General features: G+C 42.7%; 2 protein-coding genes across 8 annotated transcripts in view; both read left to right on the forward strand.

Moving 5' to 3' along the window:
* The window catches only part of LOC125769268 (prominin-like protein), a 47357-nt gene extending 39777 nt beyond the window's left edge, over nucleotides 1-7580 (forward strand). For 4 of the 7 annotated variants that reach the window (XM_049437915.1, XM_049437913.1, XM_049437916.1 and 1 more), the window contains 3 exons: nucleotides 136-186; nucleotides 764-892; nucleotides 1626-3331. In XM_049437915.1, the coding sequence (XP_049293872.1) occupies nucleotides 136-186; nucleotides 764-892; nucleotides 1626-2346 (901 nt within the window). In that variant the 3' untranslated portion in view covers nucleotides 2347-3331. The other 3 variants (XR_007419042.1, XM_049437918.1, XM_049437917.1) reach the window with 3 other exon arrangements.
* A 2355-nt stretch (nucleotides 7581-9935) lies between these two features.
* LOC125769271 (circadian locomoter output cycles protein kaput) lies at nucleotides 9936-23356 on the forward strand. Its single transcript, XM_049437926.1, has 8 exons — nucleotides 9936-10104; nucleotides 13954-14737; nucleotides 18519-19117; nucleotides 19194-19524; nucleotides 19623-19839; nucleotides 19914-20225; nucleotides 20328-20797; nucleotides 20866-23356. Exons 3-8 carry the CDS (start codon nucleotides 19080-19082, stop codon nucleotides 22483-22485), a joined length of 2988 nt encoding a protein of 995 aa, XP_049293883.1. The 5' UTR covers nucleotides 9936-10104; nucleotides 13954-14737; nucleotides 18519-19079; the 3' UTR covers nucleotides 22486-23356.
* The last annotated feature ends 1285 nt before the right edge of the window (nucleotides 23357-24641 follow it).

Here is a 24641-nt window from a genome sequence, read left to right on the forward strand (position 1 = left end):
AAAAACGTTTCCAACAAAACATCTTCTACTGTTCTTGCAAGTGTTTTGCGTGTGGTGATGGTGGTTTATCCGGAATGCGATATTTTATGTTTGTGGTATTGTTTTTCTTCTTGTCATTTTCCGTTCTCATTACAGTGAGTATCTGTATGATGCCTACACCGAGCGTGATAACATTCCTCTTGCGAGGTAAGTTCATTCCCCAGATCAGGCTGCCAGAAAAAATTGCAAAATGGGAATATCGAAATAAAGAGGGCTAGGAATGATAAAGTGCAATTCTACAAACCTGTTCGATATGTTCCGATCACTAAAGACCCCCGAATCATACGTACCACAGTAATCCAATGCTCCCGTTTATGTACGAAACGTTTATGTAACACTTTCATTTGTTAATCGCCTGCATTTTTATGTTTCTCGACTGTCTTTGGTTCTGTTTTGTATGATTAATTCTATTTTGCAATTTGTATTTGTTTGTTATCGTTTATCTTTGGGTTTGTTGCTGTTTATTGGCGCTAAAACGCCTGATAATGGATATGTCTAACAGATGTTTTTTGAAATGATTTTTAGGTCTCTTTTAATATATGATATATTTATCGATTTTTGAAAGTATTGTATCGTACCTCATTGTAGTGCATAATGAAATCTTTAAGGAATCAAATATAATTTAAAACAAAACAGTACTGTCTGAAGTAAAGGATGGTGTACTGATGTGTTGTGTGTTTAGAGCAATTGTCTTACCTCTTTTCTGGATTTGTTGTGCTTTCAGTGGTCCAAAGAATAAACGCCGCAAGAAGCAAGATCGCCGCCGTGAATCTCGTGATCGTCGGGAAATCTATTACGAAGAGGGCAGCCCATCGCACAGTCGTGACCCAAGGTACAACGATATGGCTCCGAAGTAAGTTTTGCGTTGATAGTATAACGACACACACAAACATTTAAACTCTTTGGACAGTTGTATAGAGAGTGTGCCCGAAATGTATGAACTATAAACGAGAATCACTGAGATCGTGAAGTGCACCTGATTCGCATTTTCATGCCATAACAAATGATACATACACATACACATGAACATGCATTGTACGATTCCATCACAACCAAGCATTAACGTACATTTGTCAACGAAGCAACGCGCTTCAAATACATTTTTTGATGGTAGTGAAAGTACATGAGAGGATAATAATGCGTGTGCATTTTAATTCATCATACCAGTTCAATAGCAGGACCCACTAGCAATGGTGTTGATTTTGATTTTGTTGTACCGGAATAATGTTTGTAGGAATGTAGTAACGCTAGGGTAGATGTTTTCGGTCCTTTTAGTAGTAATCAGAACATTTTTGTCTAGCTAGAAACCATTCAACAGTTCACGTTTTTAGGCATTGAATTCCTCGAAAGCACACCATGAACTGACTACGGTTGTGGCAGTTTAACAACTATCCCATTTTCGTACCATTACCGTAAATATGCGATCGATTGCATTTCGTTGCGCGGTGTCGCTCATAAAACAAATCAAGACTGAAAGCCTTCATTGAACGAACGAAAAACAGCTTGTTTTATGTCGTCTGATATCGTGCCAGTGACAGTGTACGTCACTAACTTCCTGCATCTCATATTTCTGTACTTCCGAACAGTGTAGAGTCACAGATCCCTTCAATACTAACCCATAGCGGAAGCGATACGGCGGCATCTTCGCCACCGCCGATACTACTAACAACTTCCCACCAGCAACGCCATAATATGCACCAACGTCACCATTCTACCCCCTTACCAATGTCACTGCCAATGTCGTTACTAACGTCCCATGGCCCCCAAGAACAGGACGCACCGGCGTCCTACGGGGTGTATCAGAATACCAGTCCGTCCGGTGAACGCACCTCATCGCCTATGATCGCGTCATCGTTCCAAGCCTCACAACAACCGCCAGGGACCAACGGTTCACCGAACCGTATGCTTAGCCGGTTGTTTAGTAAAAGCTTCTTTGACGACTTCCAAATGGCGCTGAAGCAGTACGACCAGTACGTGCCGGCTGGTGGATCGTCCGATCTCCTAACAGTGACGGGACACGATCGGCGAAGCCACCATCATCAACCGTCTTATCTGCCTTCAATGCTACAGCATCATCAACATCTTCACCAACAGCACCATCAGCATATGCCACGCACTGGCAATGTGAGCCGTAGCAATAGCAGTAGCGTTGGATCGGTACGATCGATGGCGCTCGTACCAACGCGTACACCCTCACCGTTGGACTTTCGTACCATGTCCTTCCGGCGGCCACGATCGCTGGCTAGCGAGGAAAGCGGTGGAAAACAATCGGCAACACGCACTGACAGTGGTTACGAGAAATACTAGCCTCCCTGGCTCAGTGTTGAGCTCAGTAGTTCTATAAAAGGATACGTTTGGCTGATGAGGACTCTAACGTAACGAACAGATTGGACACTGCATATCGCATATCGAGCCAGAAAACGAAAGTGTACATAGATGCTGCTATTACAGCCAAGGAAGCGATACATTGTGGCAGGTTTTCCTAACTGACCTTCAACTCTTTATGAATCTTGCTCTTGTATGTTGTGGCCAGATCATTGCAAAACCATCCCCATGTTGTGTGCTGTTGTTGCGTAGCTGCATTGTTGTCGTTTTGTTCCTGAAAGACCACACCCCTCCCCCGGTTTTCACCTTTGTATTGTATTTTCCTTTGATAACACCACTCTCTTTGCCCTGCTTGGTTGTTTCATGTTTTATCCTTATTAGGCTGTTAGTATCACTGTTTACTGTTGGTGCAAAAGAACGCTTCCAACTTCACAACTTGTTGTGGCATTTTTGAAGCGTGTTTTGCTAGAACACAGTTTTATAAAGCTTTTTAAAAGAGAGTTTTATTGGCACACGGACGGATTGGCTTTATGGGATTCGTAATTTCCTTGTAAATACACTATTCTTTCAATTGAAAGGTATTGGCCTGATGTTTCGATTAATGTTGTATATCCCACTCTATGCAATGTGCGTCTTCTTGTTGGTTAATGCTCACCACACCTTTAGATACTCGTGTTAATCTGTTTCGTGTTACCATCATGCACAAAATCATGCATTCTTCAACATTCAAACTATTAGTCCCACATTTCTCATTGGTCCCTTCAAAGACTATCGCTTATTTCTATTCTTACATGAGGTACTTTTAATGACTTCCATTAATACTATGTGGTGCATTATGTTAATGTATGTGTTTATTTTTGTACACTTTTATCTTTTTTCCTCTTCCTACTTGTTGTACTGTGTACAATCGATTCTATCTACCCGTTCGATGGCAACATCCAAAACTTTGCTTCTCAACCACACGAATTAATAGATGCCACTATATGACCTGCGATGGTCGACCGCGACCCGGGTTCGGTTTGCAGCAACAGCAACAGTACTATCGTCCTATATCGTAAAGACTCTTCCGTTGTTACTAGTAAAGACCAAACTCGCAATGATAGATACCAAGACAGTCGACATACAGCCTATATGCCTCTACAGTAATCTGTGAGTAAAACAGTTCGTTCTAGTGCATACATTGGTGCCCCAAAAACTGATTCCTCTTCCGTAGTTTTTCTTATAGCATACTTGCACACTGTTCCTATCCTATTTGTCGGCTATTTCCATAAGCGTCCCTTTCCCTAAATGGTTAACCTTTCGGAGAACTGGTTGTGTTTTTTTAAAATTTATTGCTTAATAAAATAAGGTTAGAATACATTGGCAGTTTGAGGGAAAGAATTATTGCGAATTATTACATCGTTACTGAGGGTTACAAAAACATTAATATTTGGTATTGAACGATTGGTATTGAAATTAGTTAAGGAAATGAATGGTAATGCCAGCAAGAAAAAAAGTGGAAAAAAGGTTTAGGATTGATACTATTATTAGGTCCAAAAATATATGTTCATGTGTATGTGTTTGGTGATTTAGATGAAGGTGCGGTACGGAAAAGAAAGTGCACGTGCACGTGTCAATGTTTATGTAAATGATTGTGTACATAGAACAAGGAAAATTTGCACTCGTTTCTATTTCCCCTATTTGCCCTTCACACCATTCTTTCTTTCTGAATTTGCTAGCCGTAGCGAATTTTTCGCGCAAACTTGTCGAAAACGGACGACATAAGATCAGTGTAACTAACATGTGTTTCGATTGTGTGTTTGAATAATTTCAGAAACTGGGATGGCGCTCCACCGCGGTACCAGAATCCCCCGATGGCACCACCAGCAGCAGAGTATGAACGACCACCGCCGTACTACTATCCGGGTGCACCGAGTGAACATGAGTAAATCCCGTTTCTTCGCTTCATGGTCCGGATGGTGTGGTCGTCGTCGTTTTTTTGTTTTGTTTTTGGGAGAAAACATAGCAACTGTTCTAAACCGCGTCGTAAAATTTATACCGTACAAAACGAAATAGACATCGCTTGTTCTACGAAACACTCGCGTGCCAACGTACGATTGGAAAATGTTCATTTGCTGCACTAGATCATCAAAGGCGTGCTGAATTTTGGTGCACAGTGTGTTTTCTTTTTACTATGATTCATCAATTCGCCATCGACGATAGAAAGGATTAGTGTTTCACGGATAAACTGTTTCAATTCTTTATAATATACTCAACATGTGTAGGGAACTGCAGAGGCATTAAACAATAAGGAAAGAATTGTGTTTGGATGTAAGTGCGTAAATTTGATTTATAGTTTTGATATTCTTCTGTTGTGCTACATAAAGACAGGCAGCAATTTAAATCGATTTTTATATTTGCATTTCACTTCTAACACGCGAACGATTGATTAAAGCATTTAAAAGATAGAAAGTGTGTTTGCGTACCGGTGCGCCATAGCAGCAGTATCGAGTGCAGAATCTCACGGGTGAACAGCAGTAAGATTTAGAAAGCACCCATCATTAACTATTTGGCACAAGTGACACGTTTTAACGGAGAGTGGGGCGTACATGAATGAGCACACCGAACCTTTGGTTTCGTTTCGAGCGGAAACATAGCACGTTGCAAGCAGTAGCATACAATTCATTCCAAAAAAAGACCAAACAATTCGAATGAGATCAATCAAAACACATATGTCATCCTCGATAAGTACAAGCATATACATATATATTTAAATCGATCATCCTCCCTGCACACGTGTGTTTGCTCAACGATGATAATTTTTTTTTGCAAAAAGCGTAATTGAACTATGGAAATTGTAACTAGATTATGATCGTGCGATCAATCAGTCTTTTGCCGGACAAGGAAATCATATACTGCCCCTTTCGAAAGAGATTGAATACTGAATTCTTACATTCTGTGCATTTTCTACACTAACTACGTTCGTTGCTCTTAACACGAACCACTCACTCTTCAAAACCTGTAATCGGTAGTGAACTCCACTGCTAGATCTCGTTTAGAAACGGTGGACAATGCTCAGTTTATATCCGTAGGCATAGGCATTATCGGGACGTGGCAAAGTGATGGCGGAGTGCGATGGAAAAGTACAGGAGAGTAGTACGGGTAAAGGATTGGACCCAAACGATCATTATGCGTCGATGTTTGGTCCGATGATCGATGAGAATGCTGAGATTAGGCTATAGTTTCACTTTGAACGAACGGGGACACGTTCCTTAGTTGCATGCAAAAACGACCCGCATTGCCGGATAAAAACAAAGCAAAGGGGTCAAACAATTGTGCTTGTATAATGCCCAAGGCTGATTAGCTGTATATGTAAGTCAAATTCCAAGCATGACGTTGAAACAGCACTGAAAAGTACTGTATGCAACGAAGCCCTGACGGCTCCCGGAAAAGTTTTTTTAGTGTGTTTTTTTTGTTGATTCTTTCCGCCCGGTTCTCGGAGCAGTGCTAACCCTAGAAGTCAGTGAAATAGTTTGGATTGACTAGGAAAACTGGATTATCGTTTAAAAGTAGCAGAATCTCGCTTTTAGTTTGTATGTTTGTGATTTTATACTGTTTTGCATACAAAGCAGTCACATAAAACATCTGCTGGAACTCCGATTGCGCCAGGGGATTAAGTCTAGGGCCATGGGTATCGTCACCTATGGCGCTTGTTGATGCGTGGCTTTAAGGCTGAATTTGCATGTATGGTTTTTTTTTAATAATTCGATCGTTCGTTTAGTTTAATATAGGATATTTTAAAACAAAACAATACATTGCGCTTCGTTATTCGTTTAGTTTAATTTGTTGCACCTTAGTAGCACACACCTATATCGGTTTATTATTAGTTCGAGAAATTTAGTTCGTTTGTCAGCAAGTGATACGGAAGTATATTCCCTTAACTGCTATGTTTAAACTACATTTAACAGTCGGGACAATTATGGGTAAATAATTGTGAAACATTTTTACGCTAAAAAACATATTGCAAGGAGAGAACGATAAATATGTATCTACGAAATTATCATGCTCAGCAAATAGAATTTTAACACTGTGTTGATTAAGTAAATGAAAACAGAACATCTACAAGCTCACATCCTTCTTCTTGTAAGTATGTTAGAGCCGAACCGTTTCTTCCGGTTTTTGTTTTGCCTTCGGTGGCAGAATTTTTGTCAGAAGTGCGTGCCGTGCATATGTAGAAGCGGGATAAGACTTTCTTAACTTACTATTTAGCAAACAAAACAAACAAACAAAAAAAAACACATAAACAACTTTCACCAACCTATAGATGTGACGGCTGCGCGCGTGCTTATGGAGAAATGGAGAACAGTCAAACACGATTCTAAATGTACGAACAATAGTACTAAAGCTATTAAGAAAAAAAAACAATACAAACTTTTTATCCTTCTCAACCACGGGTGTGCTAAGTGCGCGTACAGCACATACATATACATACATTAAAAAGAAAGTGCAAAAACTTAAAGTGGTAAAGGGATGAACAAAATTTACATAGAAGGTTCCGCTCCGTGGTAGTTAGCAAGGTAAGATTTAGAGCGATGATTTAAGCACCATTTCGATAGAGACTAAAAAGCAAGAAGACAACATCATTTGGCATTTGGAAACAATTCCACTCCATTCGCGCGAAGGATGCAAATTACATGTTACATAAGGTGTTGTAATGAACTTTTCAATGTGGTTTTCTTCCTTATGGCATGGCAGACGAGCAGAACGACGCATTTATTCGTGTATAATTCGTGTGTACCTACTAAAGCACATGTGGCAAGAACATGTGGCGTATAGAATTCGATTTCAACATGCCAAACAGCAGCTGCCTGCCCTACACAATTGGTGTTGCCTGATTGGTGTACATGATCGTAATACACAAACATTATACATCATCCAATGAAGGAATTAAACGCAAAACGAAGGCAGAATTAAATTCGTAATTAGTCCTAGTGTACTTGTTTTTTTTTCTACATTGGAGCTTGAGATGGAACCGATCGCGCGGTATAAAGCGCGGTTTGTGTACCGGGAGAGGGAAACATAGAAGAAAAGTATGAACCATTTCCAATGTAATACAAAGAAATACCATACAACAGCAACCAGAGCAGTGCAGGAGCGATACAACTATGGCAGATAACAGAAAACAAACTAAAGTGATAATATATGAATAAAAATGACAACAGTAAACATAATCGAAATGACGATCGATCGCGCGGTGTACGATCGTATTTGTTTTGTTTTTTTTTTGCTGTGGAACCGAACCGGAAGTTAACCGTAGTTAAGTGAGCGAGATTAAGGAATTGATTGATTATCGTGCTAGTCGACATGACATTGTGCTTTACACATTTTTTGTCGAATGGATCAAGAAGATCTCCATGCAGTGTGTCGATGAGGTCAGTCATGATGACAAGTCAGATGAGCCGCAGCACTCTCAGGCACGGCTGGTGAGTGGATCGTTCTCACTCTCTACTCGCACACAACTGCAACTTTCCATGCATTGAAAGTGCATAGTGCAGCTTGGGCAGGGTGGACAGCTTGCACACACAGCCCCAAACGCGATGTTATGCAATCTAATCACTGCAATACGAGAACGGTACTGCACGAGCCATTTTGCCGGTGGCATTCTCCCGTACTCTCCAAAGAAAAAAAACCCAACATGGCCGCCGGTTCACGGTTGCCGATCGCGCTCAAACAAAACAAACTTACACGAGCCGCGTCCGCAAGTGGCATCCTCTTATCCCTCACCTCATCCTCTGTGGATGTGTGTGTTTTATGTGTTGCCACTAGATAATGAGTAGTAGTAGTCCCCGGGTGTGGGTGGCTGGAAGCGGGCACGAAACGAAGGGAAATTCAACAAGCAAATGCGCCACATCGGCGGCAGTGGAGGCTTCAGGGGTTTTGGAATGTGGACGTGACGTTTTCTGAGTGACGAAGGGGGAAGGGAATGATCCGATCGCAACTACAAACGAACGTACGCCCTCCTGTATGTCTGCATCCATTGTGAATCTTGAAGCCTTGGGGGAGTTGGTTTTCGCGCCATTTTAGAAACAGACGTAGTATGAATGTAGTAAAACCTCTATCTGGTGTGTACTTTGAACTGTACAGAGTGAAGAAATCCATCATAAGTCGTAACCGTAAGTAGACCATTTTTCCCCACAAACAGTATTCCTTTATTGGTGTTATATATTAGTATCGTCTTAGCTTGAACCATTTGAAATTGTTATTGATAAAAGTTTGGAGATTTAACCTGAGTCACCCGTTTTGTACTCGTGTGTTTCCATCCAGTCCAGAACCATCGATTCGGATCTTCAGGAGGAGGAGGATCTTGTGATGTATCTTACGAGGTCATATGCAAAGAATGAGGGGAATCCGGTTAAGAACATCGCCTATTGCTCTCTGTCTGATGAAAGCAAACACGATCGTACGGATTCGGTAGCTCCAAAGTGCATCTCTAATGCTGGATGATTTGTCTGCTGTGTATACGATTCCAGCCGGTTCCCTCCGTTGAACCTGCATACGGACAGCACCGTTTACCATAAATCCATGCAAGATGAGAAAGGCGCCATGAAGAATTTTCTTGGACTCGGATGAACTTGCTTGTTCGTATGGAAGTTGCTCGAAGTTGTCGCAGCTTCCCTCTCCCAGCAGCGATCGGATGGTCGGCTGTCACAGTTTTTCACAGTTTCGAGAACATTTCCCAGACATTACACTCCATCGAGGTGAGGCGTTACCGGGGGGGAGTTTTGGAACCACGAGACACGCCGGGGAATAATTTACCTGAGACACACATTTTAGTGACATACCAGTTTTTGGACATCCATTCGGGGAGGTCCTAGAGTGAGTGTGGTTGTTGTTTGTTTAGGATAGTCACCGGGACCTATCGATCACTGTGGGAGGTGTTGAAATGTTGATTTGTTGCATAATGTTGATGCTTTTCGCGATCGTGTTTAGAATGGTCTGGATGGTTAGAATGGATAAATAAAGGTTGGTCTGCTAGCCAGAAGTTGAAAGCTGTTCTCGCAGTGGAGTAACGCTTGAGTGAGAACCTGATGACGCATTTCGTGATGTGTCATTCGGTATGTGTTTGAATATTGAAGGAATTATACTGGACGTAGAATTGGATGCTGAATGACTAGCGTGTCAGCATAGTGGGTTAGATGTTCTATGGAGTTTGTGGAGAGCATTGGAAAGTATGGAGGGATTTTTAAATTTTCTGGAGTGATTCGTTTGCCGTACGGTAAAATTTTTAAATAGAAATTCTTCCGTATCTAATTGTATTAAATTTTGGACGATAATTCAACCTGGAAGAGGTAATAACTTGGACATCTTCGGTAGTAATTTTAGTGTGTACCGTTGTCTACTAGCAAATGATTCACGAACCAACAACTTTAGGCGCGTGCGCTTTTGCATTCATGCATTCGCATTAGAATGAATGCTCGCGAACGCTCGAGATCCGAGAGAAACTCTCTCTCTCTCTCCCTTCAATCTCTGAATCGTCTGCCTGTGACTCCCTGCTTTGTTAGCACAATACCTCGATGAATTCGAACACAGCTCACCAAAGCCTACCGACGACGAACGCGCTCGTTCAGTTGGCCGTTGACGCGCGTGCAAGGTAAAGCTGTTCGTACTACACCAGCTGCCATTGACTACGGCATTTCGATTTGTTTTTTATCCAGTTTGATAAGGATATTTAAAAAAAAAAACATCCGGAAGGAAACGAAGGTATTCTTTCGTCTGCATTTTTAGTGTAAAAAAGTGCGTTTGTGAGAAGAATAATTCGGATGGCGTTCTAAATCGGATGCGGTTTCAAGAAATCAATTCAAACACGGGCGGCGTGTGTGAATGTTTTTTTTTGCTTTCTTCTGTAGTGTGTTTTAATGATTAGGCATCCTTATCATCCGCTTTGTGAGTTGTTGACCGGAGTGTACGATGCTGCCTCGTGTCCCGCGATACGGTCCACTCGAACAACTCGCTTGTGTACGATTGTGTACGGTTGTTTTTATCGTAATTTATTTATTGTTTCATGGCGTAAAAGAGATACTTCAAAAGCACAGGGTGACCATCAAAGGTGGATCCAGCCAAGGTGGATCATCGTGTGGCGCACAATAAAAGCATCATCTATCGGGAAGTGTGTGTGTGTATGTCCGCGTTCTTGTTCTTTACATCACTTGTTTAGCTGCAGTATCAGCAGTCTGTCGTCAGCACAAAACCTACCCCACCACGCCTGGTACAATCTCACTCAACAGTCTCTCACGATCATCTGTCACAGGGCGGGTGGAACAGTAGTAGTAGGTGACGTGCTATTTCGTGGGCTGCTATTCCAATGTGCACACGTGTCGCGAAGTTTTGCCGCCCTTCCTCGTGTGTCCCGTGACCTTGCTCTTGGGTGCCGAGTGGGATTGAGGGAGAAGTATGTGTGTGTGTGTGTGTAGTGTGGGGAAAAAGGGAAGGGTCGCGTGTGTGCTTGGATGTGGCGGGGGAGGGAATAAGAGTGAGTGAGAGAGAAGAAAAAAAAACAACACGAGAAGAGATAACAGCAAAAGTGCAATTTGTTTAGCCAGCTTGCAAACTTGCATCATCAACGGTGTTGCGGTTTTCTTCTGCCGGAAGCATTACGCGCGTACAAGCATTTTATGTATTTGTGCGTATGGTAGAGAATGCAATTCTACCTGATGTGGTGAATGGAGAGTGGAGAAACACACTTCCCCAAGTGCCGATCGGCACACACACACACACAAACACACACGCGCGCGCCTGACAAATGCAGTTAAAGAGCAGGCAAAACTGCAACGCGATGCAATTTTTCGTTTGGAACGTTTGTGTGGTAGTGGTTTTGTTATACTTCGATGCGTGGTGCCGTTTGTGCAATGTTTGCGGTTTTGAATGTCAACCAGTGTGCGAAGCGAGTTAGCAGTGGATGATTAGAAAGATCAATTAATTAAACCTCTATCTTGTGTCTGTGGTGGTGGTGATGGTGTCGTTTAGAAGTTTATATGGAAACTTTGCTTTTTTGTCTTGCTCATTAATGTGAAGATCAAGTATGTGATCGACGATCGAAATTGGTAAAAAAAACCGAAAATTGCAAAACAAATCCGAAACGGAGGCGCCTGGTGTTTGCTGTCGGGTCAAGCGTTAATGCGTACTGCGAACGTTTTCGGTGTTCGGTGTGCCCTGTATCTGTGTGAGATAAGGAAAACGATCATGTGAATGTAAAAAAGCCAGTGTTGTTTGACGGTTGTAGCGCCAATTTGAAGCCTATAGTGCGACCACACAGTTTGCGTTTGTGTGGAAGGAAACATTACGAAGCGAAGGGTTTTTATTCAAACTTTGCTTTTGTGGAGAAACATTGTATTTTCTGATTGTATTTCCCACTTTCTTTAGTTGTCTTTCATCAACGTAAATGTACCTTTTTTTTACTTGCTAAAATTAGTAGCAATAAGCGACTTACAGTTTTCCCCTTGGTGCAAAGTTTTTCCAACAACAAAAATGTGCAATTTGCAATGGGGACTTTAGCGAGGTCGCTTTGTCCTTCTTTTTCCCCCACCCGTGCCCATTACTGCGTTCGAGCAATCGAAGCAACCGAGTACCGAAACCGCAAAAGTGCCGTCCTCCGGAATCCAACTCAACGTTCCCGATTCATCGTCATTTCCAGTACGCTTACGGAATAGCTTGTGCTTTGGGGTTGGTCTCGTTTTTTTTTTTGGTTTTTGTTTTCGCCAAATGTGGGCTAGGAAGAGGCAGAAGAAGTAGGAAAAAGTACAGGTTGGATATTTTGCTGTCGTCCATATCGCAACAAAACATTCGAACTGCCGAAACCCTCACCCTTGGATCAGTTACATCATCATCCGACCCGACGAGCGAGCCTGTTGAATAACGCACACTCGTTCCGTCCTGCCAGTCGCAGGCGCTGGGACTTTTCCACCATTACAAATTTATTTGTGAGCAAGGAGAATATCCCGCAAGGAAGAAGGATCCGTTCGTCTGGATGGGATACGTAGGTTTTTGGGTTGGAACAGGTGTATAACCGTTGCAATTTGAAAAATATTCGCTTCTGCTTTGTGTCCTGCGTGTTGATTTCCTCCTTTTTTCGCACGTGGCTTTTCTCACTCGCTCACTCTTTTATGTTTGTTTGTGTGGGGATTTAAATTCAACGTTTAATGGTTGCTTGGATGGATTGCAGGATAAGTTTGTCTCGTCTGCAACCCAGGCACACACATATATGCACGATCGTCGGTAGGGATTATAGCGAGCAGGATTACCGTGGTGGGCACGGGTCGTAGGGTGAAACAACTGTGTTTGCGTAATATGTGAAAGAACCTTGCAAACGATATGATTTTTTTTTCGGTTGATATCTTCTTTTTACCGGTTTACGGATGCCTTAGCGCCAGGGGTTGAAATATAAATTTTTAAAGTGTGTTTCGGTTTTACACATACAACTGTATGATGAAAGCAATATGGTGCATAAGAATGTTTTACATAAAATGTGCAACAGTTTGCAATGTAAATTTGAACATTGAGCTGTATTTTGACTCTTGTGGAGTTATCCAAATCTTAAGTACTGTAGATAGAATTCCCTTAAATTACATGTTAAAATCGTCGTGCTTGTATGTAATCAGTCTCCAATATGGAAGTGATTGATCAGCAAGTTTGCGTGTTCATGATGGCGGAATGTTATCCGCAAATACACGTGAACACATTGCCGGTCAGATCTTATTGTTCGGGGGTTGTGATAGAATTCGTCTTCCCAGTTTCGCGTCCCATAGAGGTGAGGTCTGTTAAAGGTTAATTCATACACAAACTTCACTTTAATCATATCTCCAGAGCCTACGCATAATATCCAAATACAAATACATTTAGTGCGAACATATCCACCGACGTTTGCCGGAAAATTGCTGCTTACCTTTAATTAAGTTAACGACATGGTTGACAGGGGGTTGAGAAAAACTGACCGTCCACCGGGCACACAAACCGACTGCGCGTAACCGAGGAAACCAGCAAAATTCTATGGGAAATTCAAATACACGTATAGCAAAAATCATCCGTTGCCATATGAAACAGAATGACAGAGATGGGAGCAGAAAGCATTCCGTTGATCTTTTGCTATCTCGCTTGTTCACTCGAGTTTTATTTATGCTTCCTCACCTTGCACTTCATTTTCCTGCAACGTCTCCATTATCCTTGAATGGTTGTGGAAGTGGAAAAAAAGGAAGCAAAAAAAAGTTTTGCTTCGTTTGTTACACGATACGGCAAGTGTAAGTGGGTGTTGTGTAGTAGTGTTTTGCAATAGTAGTGGTGAACGAAGGAGGAAAAATCCCAGCACAAGTAAAAATAAAAAAAAATCGGTGAATTGTTTGTGAATAGAGAGAGAGAGAGAGAGAGAGAGAGAGAGAGAGAGAGAGAGAGAGAGAGAAGGGAAAAAAACGAACGGGTAGTCGGAAAATACCGACACCGGATGTTCCGGCAATGTGAAAAGCAACAGGAGGCTGCGATAAGGAAAGAAACAGCATCCTTCTGTCACACCGTCCTTATAACGTTGTGTGTGTGTGGTGAATTATTTTTTTTCTTGCACAGCTTCCTTTTACCAGCGGAAGTACTACAGGTGTTCAAGCCAACTGAGTAAAAGATTTCTCCAGTGTGCGTGGTGAAAGAAAATGGTTCAAAGTGGGAGGAAAATGAAGCCGCCACATTTTGTGTTTGTGCAATCACAGTAGTCCTGTCGCCGTCGTGTATTGTATAGGAATCAAAAAAAAAAAGGAAAACGAAACATGGTTGCCTAGGATTTCATCCCCGTTTTCAATTCCAGCAAATGCAACGTGAGCTTCGGAGAAGGTGGTTGAAAAACGGAGTTTGTGGATACAACGTTCTTCAGTGAAATGTCCCGAGTGGATAAGTGACTTGAGCAAACCCCGTGTAGGAAATCAACAAGTGGAAATCAACCGGCATTATTTGGGAGACTTGCCGGAGACGGAAATTTTGTGCCGTGTCGTACGTGTGTGTTTGTGTGTGACTTCCAAGAAGATAGCGATCGTGCGCTGATAGTGTATTAGTGAGATGATGGTGAAATACGAGCTTAGCCAGTACTGTAGTGGGTGACGTAAGCTGTAAACGCAGTGTTTTGTTGCGTTTTTAGAATAGGTGGCGCTAATTTGCGAGCAGTTCCCATCTGGTTCACGTTCCCGGGGGCTACTAGATTGGTGTTTGCTGGGAAAATAAATTTCCTACCAATTCTTGTGGTATGTGTACAAAAGTGTTGTTTTTTATGTTGTATGGTTAGTGTAAGCAGAGTTGTCAGTGATTTACCGTAGAAGGAAACAGTGAAACAACGTTCTATTGGATTTCTATCGCAGGACCAAAGGTAATGAAATATATCAACATTGTTGCAGTTTTCCTATGCATCAACCCGATCCAATAATTGACGAAACAGGCATAACTTGAAAAGAGGGGATTAGATAACAACTTCGGGCTTGAGATACTTGAAAGAAGTAGACGAGAGGGAAGCATGCTGCAAACTTTGGAATCGATTTGTCTGCCAATTTTCCAACTGCCCGTTGGTGGGTGGGTTCTTTCGACTTTCGAGAGAAGACGAGAAGACGAGAAGACTTTCAAGCGTGTGTGATTCAATTATTCAAAACGTCCGACATTGTTGCGTGTGTGTGTGTGTGTGGTTCTAGTAGAAGATGTAGACCTCCGCCACTCCGTGACATTAAGTGACTGATTATGTTGGCATATAAGTGCCAATAATTTGCCAATTGTCGTGTAAGTGGAGTACGTTACGTACACTGCCAGTGTGGGCTATAGTGAAGGAAGCAACATTCTAAGCATATCGCTATTGCCTTCCCTGGGAAATGTCAAACAGAGCATCAGGAGAAGTTGATCGGTTGATGGATTTACCGTTCTTGTCTCAGAGTTCATTGGTGTTGAAAATTGTATATGTTCTGTAATGGGAGACATTGTCCAGGAACTCCCATCCCGTTGCTCCACCAAAGCAGACCGTACCGGAAAGCTTATTATACTTGATAATATCGACATCAGACATCACCGACAATCTGGCGTTGGTGTTCCAATATTCAAAACAGACCATCTATTAGATCACAACACGTACAGGAAAGGTTTAGTGGCGATTCCATTTCGGATGGCGCCGGTAGCGTGATGTTGCCTGCCGGCTTCTTCACGTACACGTAATATAGAAGCTGTCCGGTTGCTGACGCGTCGTACAAAGCTTCAGAAGTATTGACATCCGCAGATGACTAGAACGCATCGTTCAATATCAAGCTGTCAAGGTATGGCGTTCGACACGCGAAGAAGAGACTCTCGGGGCTGTTGAATAACACATATACCGCGAGATGATGATGTCCAGTCCCCGGCTTGAGTTGCAAAATGCATTTTTGGATTATATTACAAGTTCTTCTTTTGTTTCTTCCTTGAGTTTGAGTATATTTTAGTTTTATTAGTTACTGTCCGTTTCGCCGGGGATGATTCGATCACTTCTAGATGGTACTCGTGTGTTTGTAGCTTTGGAAAGAGTGTTGTTATTGTTTGGATGAATTAATCACGGCCATTTCCTCCAATGGACTTCGGTGGATTGAAGGTTTTCTTTTTGCACACCGAAAGAAAGAAAGTTTCCGTTGCAAATTGTCAGGGTGGATCGATTGTTCTGGAGGGTCGTCGCTTGGCAAAAGGGCTAATAATGCAAGTGCTGCAAATTTATACACTCTTCCGTAAGAACATGGCTTGCATGATGCAAGGTATTGCGGATGGTTCTTGATTCACCTAGTGGTCCAGGCGTTGATTGTCTGCTGGAGGTGCTTCTTTTGTTGACTTATGCATGACGCATTCATACGTAGTTGTTCTCTGAATGAATGTTTGAATTAAATCTTCTCGGTAGCGTAGTTTGCAACATGCGAAGTTGTGCAACATTTTTTATTAGGTACTGCGATCACGTGAAGGATGTTTAGCATGGAGCAGACAAAATGATATTTCTCTCGATATTACATTTTTTTAATAGTCCGATAGCCTTCCAAAGAGTTCCAAGCAATGCAAAATTGAGGAAATCGGCATCAATTAGTCTGTATGTAAAGCTAGTTTAGGATCGGTCCCATGGTCCCATGGAAGTTAGTGGATTGAATCCGTTTTGCGCTAAAGTTCTTTGATTGGACTTGAAGAATAGACGTGGGAAAATAGTTGCATAAGAAGACATTTACCCAAAAGCAGAACATAACGTAAAGTTCAACATCAAATTCAGCTTACGTACAAAAGGGATGGCCTCTGAACGATTAAGTTATATGTATATTGTTGGAAAGAGAACAGGCTGAAGTTTACTTAACTAGTATTAGTTAACGCGATGCTGGAACTCTGAATATGAAAAGCTATAATCAGGTGCTTCTCTAGGTGCGTCTAGACGATCCGAATAAAGGAAGAATATATTAGTAGCAAAGCACTAACTAATCACACACAAAATTTGAATTGAAGCCAAAAAAAAAAACTAAAAATGATTATGAAAATTTTATAATTGTTTGACACAATCAGTTTCCTGCAGCCATTTGCGAGAAGCCAAGATATGATTGACGTGAGCGAACCAACAACGTTCAACACCGTGTAATTACGCACCTTTGTGCAATCGATCCATAGGTAAAGCGAGCGAAACATTGGGTAGAACGAAGTTTTGCCAGTACACAACGACGCGGTTCCCGGCCAAATCAAATTACGGCTCCAACCGATCAAGGCAAGCATCTTTGCTAGTGGTTGTAATGCTTTTGCTCTGCTCGGCGTTGCTATTGTGAACGTTCTTACAGCGAGTGCAATTCTAACGGTGCATCATTCACACCGTGTGCGGTAGTTGCGGGTGCACCTCTAAGTGCCTCCTACTGAACAACCCCCAGGCATAGTGCGCTACACTACAAACACAAAACCCTAGCCAACAGCATGCCACACGGCTCTGTAAGTTCAACGCTAGTTGTGGAATTGCGTAACACCCGTTGGCACTCACTCTGCTGCACTTCAAAAAGCGTTGTCGCGACGACGGTCCACTTGTTTATGACGCGTACGCGGTTTACTACGATTTGTTTGTGATGCCGTTTCCATATCGCACCGGAATCATTCCACCAACTGTGGCAGGTTGTTGTGATCGGTTGTCGAAGTCATCAAGTCGGTACATATTTGCCTGTGGGAACTGATGATCGGTGATGCGTTGTCAGGCTTCAATGTAGTGTCCGTGAAAACAACTCACAACTTCCGTTGTATGTATAACTGTACGGTTTGTATGGTTATCGAAGAATTGTTTCCGCTTTTTTTTGTCACACGCTCAACCACAATGTAACGGGCTTTCGGATGCTGTTTTTTTCACGGTAATGTCGTTTCTTTTAACTTCGATACTCGTACTTCTGATGGGAGCTAAAATATGTTTCGATGTATATTACTCTGCTTTGCCATTTCCTTCTCAAAGAATCCCATGAATTACTTAAAACTTCAATTATCGTTCATGTACTTTTAAATAGACCTATTGCTCTTATGTAATTAATACACCTTCCTGGGAGAAACATTGAAAAGAAAATATTTAAATAAGTTTGAAAATATTCTTGGAAATTTCACAAAAATAAGCTTCATCGATTGGATGATAAAAATGAAAAAGTTATTTGCACTCCTACGCTTGTTTTACTAAGAAACCCGCTGAATAGCTCATGGAAGGCGTAAAGCGACACGTGTTTGGTGCCTTTTTATTGGCGGAGTTATCCTCCAATCTCCAACCGGTGTGGGGTTATGATGAAAAAGAAAAAAACAGCTTTATGATGCTATCCACGTGTCAAAGATTTATTTCATTTTTTTGCAATTTACTGCCATATCCACTAGCTATGGATGTTTACTCATCGCTTCTATTGATGGTAGAAATACTCCGGAGTACTTCTTCTTCGTGGCTCCACGAATTTAAAGGGCTGACATTTTTTTCTTTATCTTTTATGGTACTTTAGCTTCGTACCAATGAACGGTTGAGAAAAGTTTTGGTATCTCTTACTGTGTTCAGTGATGAGATTTCTTGGGAATATTATTTCAACTTAACCTTGTCTCCACAATTGAAGATCTTTATATTTCTTCATATTTTTTACAATTTTTAATGTGTTTAATTACGGTGTTTTTTACAGGACATTACCCAAACCGAAGAAAGTCGCTCTGCAGTCCCAGCCAATCTAAAGCATGGCCCATCGATCTGATGATATTTGGTGTCAACGATTGGAGCATACACTTCCGTGCTATTTGTTTGCGAACGTAACCTAATCGAAAGGAACAACAGACAAAACAATCCTTTGGTCACACACGAACCACACAAACAGTCAAACGCAAAACGTTCCGTGCAGTTGTTGGAAGTAGCAGTAGAGATCCTTAATGTGAAGCGCTATTACCCTGCTAAGGATACGTGTATTGTTTTATTTTTTAGGAGCTTAAGAAAATCAATTTCGGATCCCATTCCAACCGCGACATTACGATCAGTGGTGATCGCTTAGTGTAAGGGAGCATTTTAGACTACTTTTTCTTCTGTACGCGCGGGTTTACGGGTCGGCAAAAAGATTGAGGAACTAAAGCACAACCCCTCTCGGGGGACCCTGTTCGACGAGGTGGAGGGGTACGGCGGGTCGATCGATCTCGATCACCATCATCATCACCATCACCATCATCACCACCATCACACGGATTCGTACTCGGCGATGGACGAAGACCCTGACGACAAGGATGACACGAAACGGTAAGAACCTGTCCCATATTGAACCTAGTAGGATCTCTGATGCATGGATGACTTGACGTTGTGCGTTTCATTTTAGAAAATCACGCAATCTCAGTGAGAAGAAGCGACGTGATCAGTTTAATCTGCTGGTCAACGAGCTCAGCTCGATGGTATCATCCAACAGCAGAAAGATGGACAAGTCCACCGTCCTGAAGTCGACGATCGCGTTCCTCAAGAGCCACAATGAGATTGCGGTCCGTTCGCGGGTGCACGAGATACAGACGGACTGGAAACCATCGTTCCTATCGAATGAGGAGTTCACCCACCTTATTCTGGAAGCGCTTGATGGGTTTATCATTGTGTTCTCCTCGACGGGGAGAGTATTTTATGCATCTGAAAGTATTACCTCGCTGTTAGGGCATTTACCGGTAAGCAATACTTAGCTTGGACGAAGACTAAAGAGTAGAGCTTACGAATATTACGTACGAAGTTAGCTAACGTTGTTTTCTTCCATTGCCTTCTCCAGAGTGACCTCCTGAATATGACGGTGTATGATATGGTGTACGAAGACGATCAGAACGATCTGTACAATATATTGCTAAACCCAACAACTGTAGTAGACCCGCTGCAGACAGGCATTAGTCGTGAGAATCAGGTGACGTTTTCTTGCTACATTAAACGAGGAACGGTAGATTACCGGGCAGATGTGTCGTACGAGCATGTGCAGTTCACGGGGTATTTCCGTAAGTAACAATAGGAACGATTTCTAGTATTGAGGAAACTTTAACCATTACTCCCAATTTTCCATTACTTGCAGGGAGTGACGTCGACACGGAATCGCTTATGACGACATCCCGGTTTAGTGGGTACACGAGCGATGCCGACTCGCGGCTTGTGTTTGTCGGTACGGGACGGCTACAGACGCCCCAGCTCATACGTGAAATGTCGATCGTGGATAACACGAAGAGTGAGTTTACGTCCCGCCACAGTCTCGAGTGGAAGTTTCTGTTTCTCGATCACCGTGCGCCACCCATCATCGGTTACCTCCCGTTTGAAGTGCTGGGAACTTCCGGGTATGACTATTATCATTTTGACGATCTGGAAAAGGTGGTGGCTTGTCATGAAGCATGTAAGCTCACAGTTATGTTAAATTATTTGCCACTATCGGTCAAGCTGGCACGTCCACTAATGGCTGGCCCGTTTTCCCATTTATATCGTTCGTTCGTCGTAGTGATGCAGAAAGGCGAAGGTACTTCGTGCTACTATCGGTTTCTTACCAAGGGTCAACAGTGGATCTGGTTGCAGACGCGATTCTACATCACCTACCATCAGTGGAACTCGAAGCCAGAGTTTGTCGTGTGCACGCACCGTGTGGTGAGCTACGCTGATGTGATGAAGCAGATGCGCAATCAAACGGCAGGTGACAGCAAGTTCTCTGAGGATGCGGACAGTATCAGTGTGCACGGTGTGGAGCGAAAGTTTCAACAATCGTCGTCCCAAAGTTTGCTAGCTACTTCGCCGTGGAGTTCGAAGAGCTCCCGTACGTCCCGGGTAGCTCCAACGCCCGGTGTTTCGCCGACGGGACTATCGAATCGTGGTCGACATCGGTACAACACGTACCATGGTCCGGGGTCGGATTCGGCAACGTCCATTTCTACGGAATCTCATACCAGTCGTCAGTCGTTGGTAACCCAACATTCGGTAAGTCGCAATTCCTTGAGCAAATTCAAACCGTTCAACTAAACGAGTTTTATTTTCTATGATTTTAGCGTTCTCGCATGCGAACCAGTACATTTCCATCGAAGGTTTCATCGCACGGTAGTCAACAGGACAGGAATTCCGTGTCCCATTTCCTACTACAGCAACCGCAGCAATCGCAACCGAACGTGGGACATCATTTACAGCCAGGACAGCTTCAGCAACAGCAGCAACACCTTCAACAGCAACAGCATCAACTCCAGCATCAGCAACAGCATCACCAGCAATCACATCCACTGATGCAGCAACATCAACAAGTACAAGGACACCAAGGTCAGCAGCAGCATCAATCGCTACAGCATCAGCAAACACAGCATCAAACGATGATTCAAAACCCACCGGTGGTTGATGTTTATCCACATCAGCTCCAAGCTCAACACCCTCATCAGCAACCATCTCAGCAGCAGGTCCATCAACAGCAGCAGCAGGTAGCTTCACTTCAGCAGCAGCAATCAGCTGTTCAACAGCAGCAGCAACAACAGCAGCAACAGCAGCAGTCCATTCCACAATCGTCTACCACAGCAGCGATACGACCTCCGGCAGCGATCATCACCCCACCGGTAACGCAAATCATCACGGCGACCGGTTTCATCGAACCTCAACAGTATTTGACCGCCATACCGGTGCAACCGGTGGCTGGCTTTACGGAAACGGCCCCCGGTGTCCTATCGCCTATTCAGTCCACCTCCCCGCACGGTGCGTACGCGGTCGCCCATCATCCTGCAGTCACTGGGACGGGCGGTGTTGTCCTAACGCCCAGCCAAAATCAGGTGCAAGATCAGCTGCAACGGAAACATGAGGAGCTGCAACATTTGATACTGCAGCAGCAGGAAGAGTTGCGTCGCGTACAGGAACAGCTACTTATGGCCCGGTATGGATTGCTACCATCGATCGTGTCACTCCCATTCCCACCCGGAGCGGGCAATGGACCCGGACCCGCGCAGAGTGTAGGACCGGGCGAGCGTTGCAATAGCGGAGGTTCGTTTCTACAAGCACATCACCAGGCGGCACATGGGAACTCGTTCCATCATCACCATTACCATCCAGCTTCAGCACAGGCACAGCATCCTCCTAGTCATTCGGGAGTGCTTCATGCACAACAGTCACAGCATCACGCCCAGCAACAACAGCACCTTGCCCAAGAACAACAACAGCAGCTGTGCGTAGTTCCACCGGATCAGAAACCGATTTTACATTCGGATCCGGATCAGCTAAATTTTACCGACACTGGACAGGGAAAGCTAGGCGAATCAAATGAGATGATATCGTACATGCAGCTAACGCCTGTGCCACTGCATCACTTACAACAACACCAATCAAACCAAACGTCCACATCAACACCCGCCTCATCCGTCCTAAATCAGCAGCAAAAGCAGCAACAGCTCATGCAGATGGGTACACAACCGGACGGTGCCACGGGTGCTAGTGGGAACGGTAGTAACGCCAACAACATGGGTTTGCTCCAGTATCAGATGGCGCAGGAACAGGCGCAAATATTATTTACCTCCGGCATGGAACAACAGCAGGGTCAGCAACAGCAACAACCGTCAGTCCAGCAGCAGCAACATCAAGGGGCAGGCAGTTCCGATGCCGGATCCCGAACCTGTCCTTCGCAAACTAGTGAAATGTAGTTGGAGTGTAAGGTAGAAGAAAGAATTAGTTTGAACCTCAACATACAACGAGCTTAACAACAACGAATCAAGGGATTTGAGGTAATGATGCTCCGACAGATGAGGTTTAGGTAACGAATGATCCTAAACGATCACCTTTGTATGAATATATAAACGATGAGGTTTCAGCTTGTCCAGCCACCAAAGAAAAATATTCCATAGTGCAGATTAGCGTTTATATACGGTAAACTGTATACCTATATTAGCTATATAGCCCTTATTGAGCCATTGTACTAATTAGCATTTGCGTAACTAAGTAGAAATAAAACCGATAAGTTCCTCTCTCGGTGTGTGTTGTAGCTAGACAAAAAGAGAAATAGACAAAGAGAGAGAGAGAGAGAGAGAGAGAGAGAGAGAGAGAGTAAAAGAAGCGAAAGAGTGTAGTGGATAGTATACAAAAAGTGGTGATAAATGCAGGTTTCTTGTAGGGTGTAAGTATCATCACGCAAGGGAGAATCGGTCGTTTTAGTCGGTTTAGTACAAACCAAAAAGTATAGCTGTTAGTATCGTGCCGTATCCACATACATACACACAGGCAAAAGGGTGTGATGAAACATTTTTACCGTGTATTTTGCACATTATTCTTTATGTCTTTTTGGTAACACATGTGGAAACAAATATTACAAATGGATAATTTTACCGTTTTACTTCGATGCGCTTTTGGGAGGAATTTTTAAACGTAATACAGGTAGCAATGAGTCCTGAGAAAGGGATGAAGTGCTTATGGTTTGTAGTCTTTTTTTGCGATAAAGTGTGAGGGATGATGAAAGTTGGAGAAGCGATAAAAGAGACGAAATAAATGACAATGTAGCGAGGGGAATGAAAGCGAGAACATCAGGCGGATGTTTATTTACACGAGCAAAGAAATCTTTGTTTTTGTAACTTATTTCCATTAACAATTTTTTTTACTTTGTTCGCTGTCTACAAGAATAGGGTTTCATTTAAAACAAAATATATGCATTTTAACTTGAATTGAAGTCTAACTACAGCGAAAGCGCCTGAAGGTATGCAATACTCTCCGCATCAATGGGAGTGCTTTTAAGGATCACGTTTTGCCACGATAGGGAGGAAGGGGGTCAAAAATTCACATTTTTTTCATTACTTCATAGTTCAATCATTCGTACACATATTAATACAAAAATATGCTTTTTTTGCTTTAAGAGTTTTACTGGACGATTATGGGGAGGTTTGCGGAAAGCAAAAAGTCCAACAAACTTTTCATCCTACTTATCCTCGCTATTGATCATAGCTGGTAATTTATACACAGGCATTAAAAATCCACAATTATAGAAATATTTCTTAATGTTCAACCTCTGCCCTTCCAGTGTTACATTATAGTTAAATGATCCCGTATGAGGTATCAAGCACAATGTTCTCTAGAAACCTCCTGGAGAAAATAAAAAAGCTCAAAACAATCTTTCTATTTTCCATGAATCCGCCTTTACATGATTTTGTGTACGTGACTAACAAAGTATGTACGATGTACGTTGCGTTTATTTTAATCATCGAAACGTTTGAGAGTCGTGCTCTAAAATGATAAGCCAATCAATATTTTGGGAGGCGCGACCTGAAGTTTGTTGTTTTCTCTGCTACCATGACGAATCAAAGTATACGTATCAAAGTAAGTATAGAGATACTTGAAGCGAATATACAGTACGTTTGTTGCTTTAAAGAGTGTTTAAAAGCAAAACAAAGTATACAAAATGAAAAAATTTTGTTTAACGGAAATCACCTTTCAAACCACTCTTTACGGTTGCAATGGCTTAAGAGTGTACCGCCAGAAGCAATCAGCGAAAACCGATAATCAGTCCGTATGATGACCTTGCGACCGGTTCCGCATGATCGCAGTGCCAATTGGCCGAAACACAGTGACACAGTGAAATCGCACATTCGGTGTGGAGATGTTTTTTTTTTGGTTTTTCGTGTTGTACATGTGAGACTAAAATAATCAGCAAAAATGAATCAGGTCAGATGGCCTTTGTGTGTTGTTTTGTGAAGTGGCGTCTTATTTATGGCTTATAGCGTGACAATTATCAATCTATCTCGAGGAACAAAAATAGTATATTTGTTTGCTGCGACATAAATATACAACATTGGACACGCTTGAGCAGCATCTC

This window comes from Anopheles funestus, chromosome 3RL (assembly GCF_943734845.2).
Source record: "Anopheles funestus chromosome 3RL, idAnoFuneDA-416_04, whole genome shotgun sequence".
Lineage (NCBI taxonomy): Eukaryota > Metazoa > Arthropoda > Insecta > Diptera > Culicidae > Anopheles > Anopheles funestus.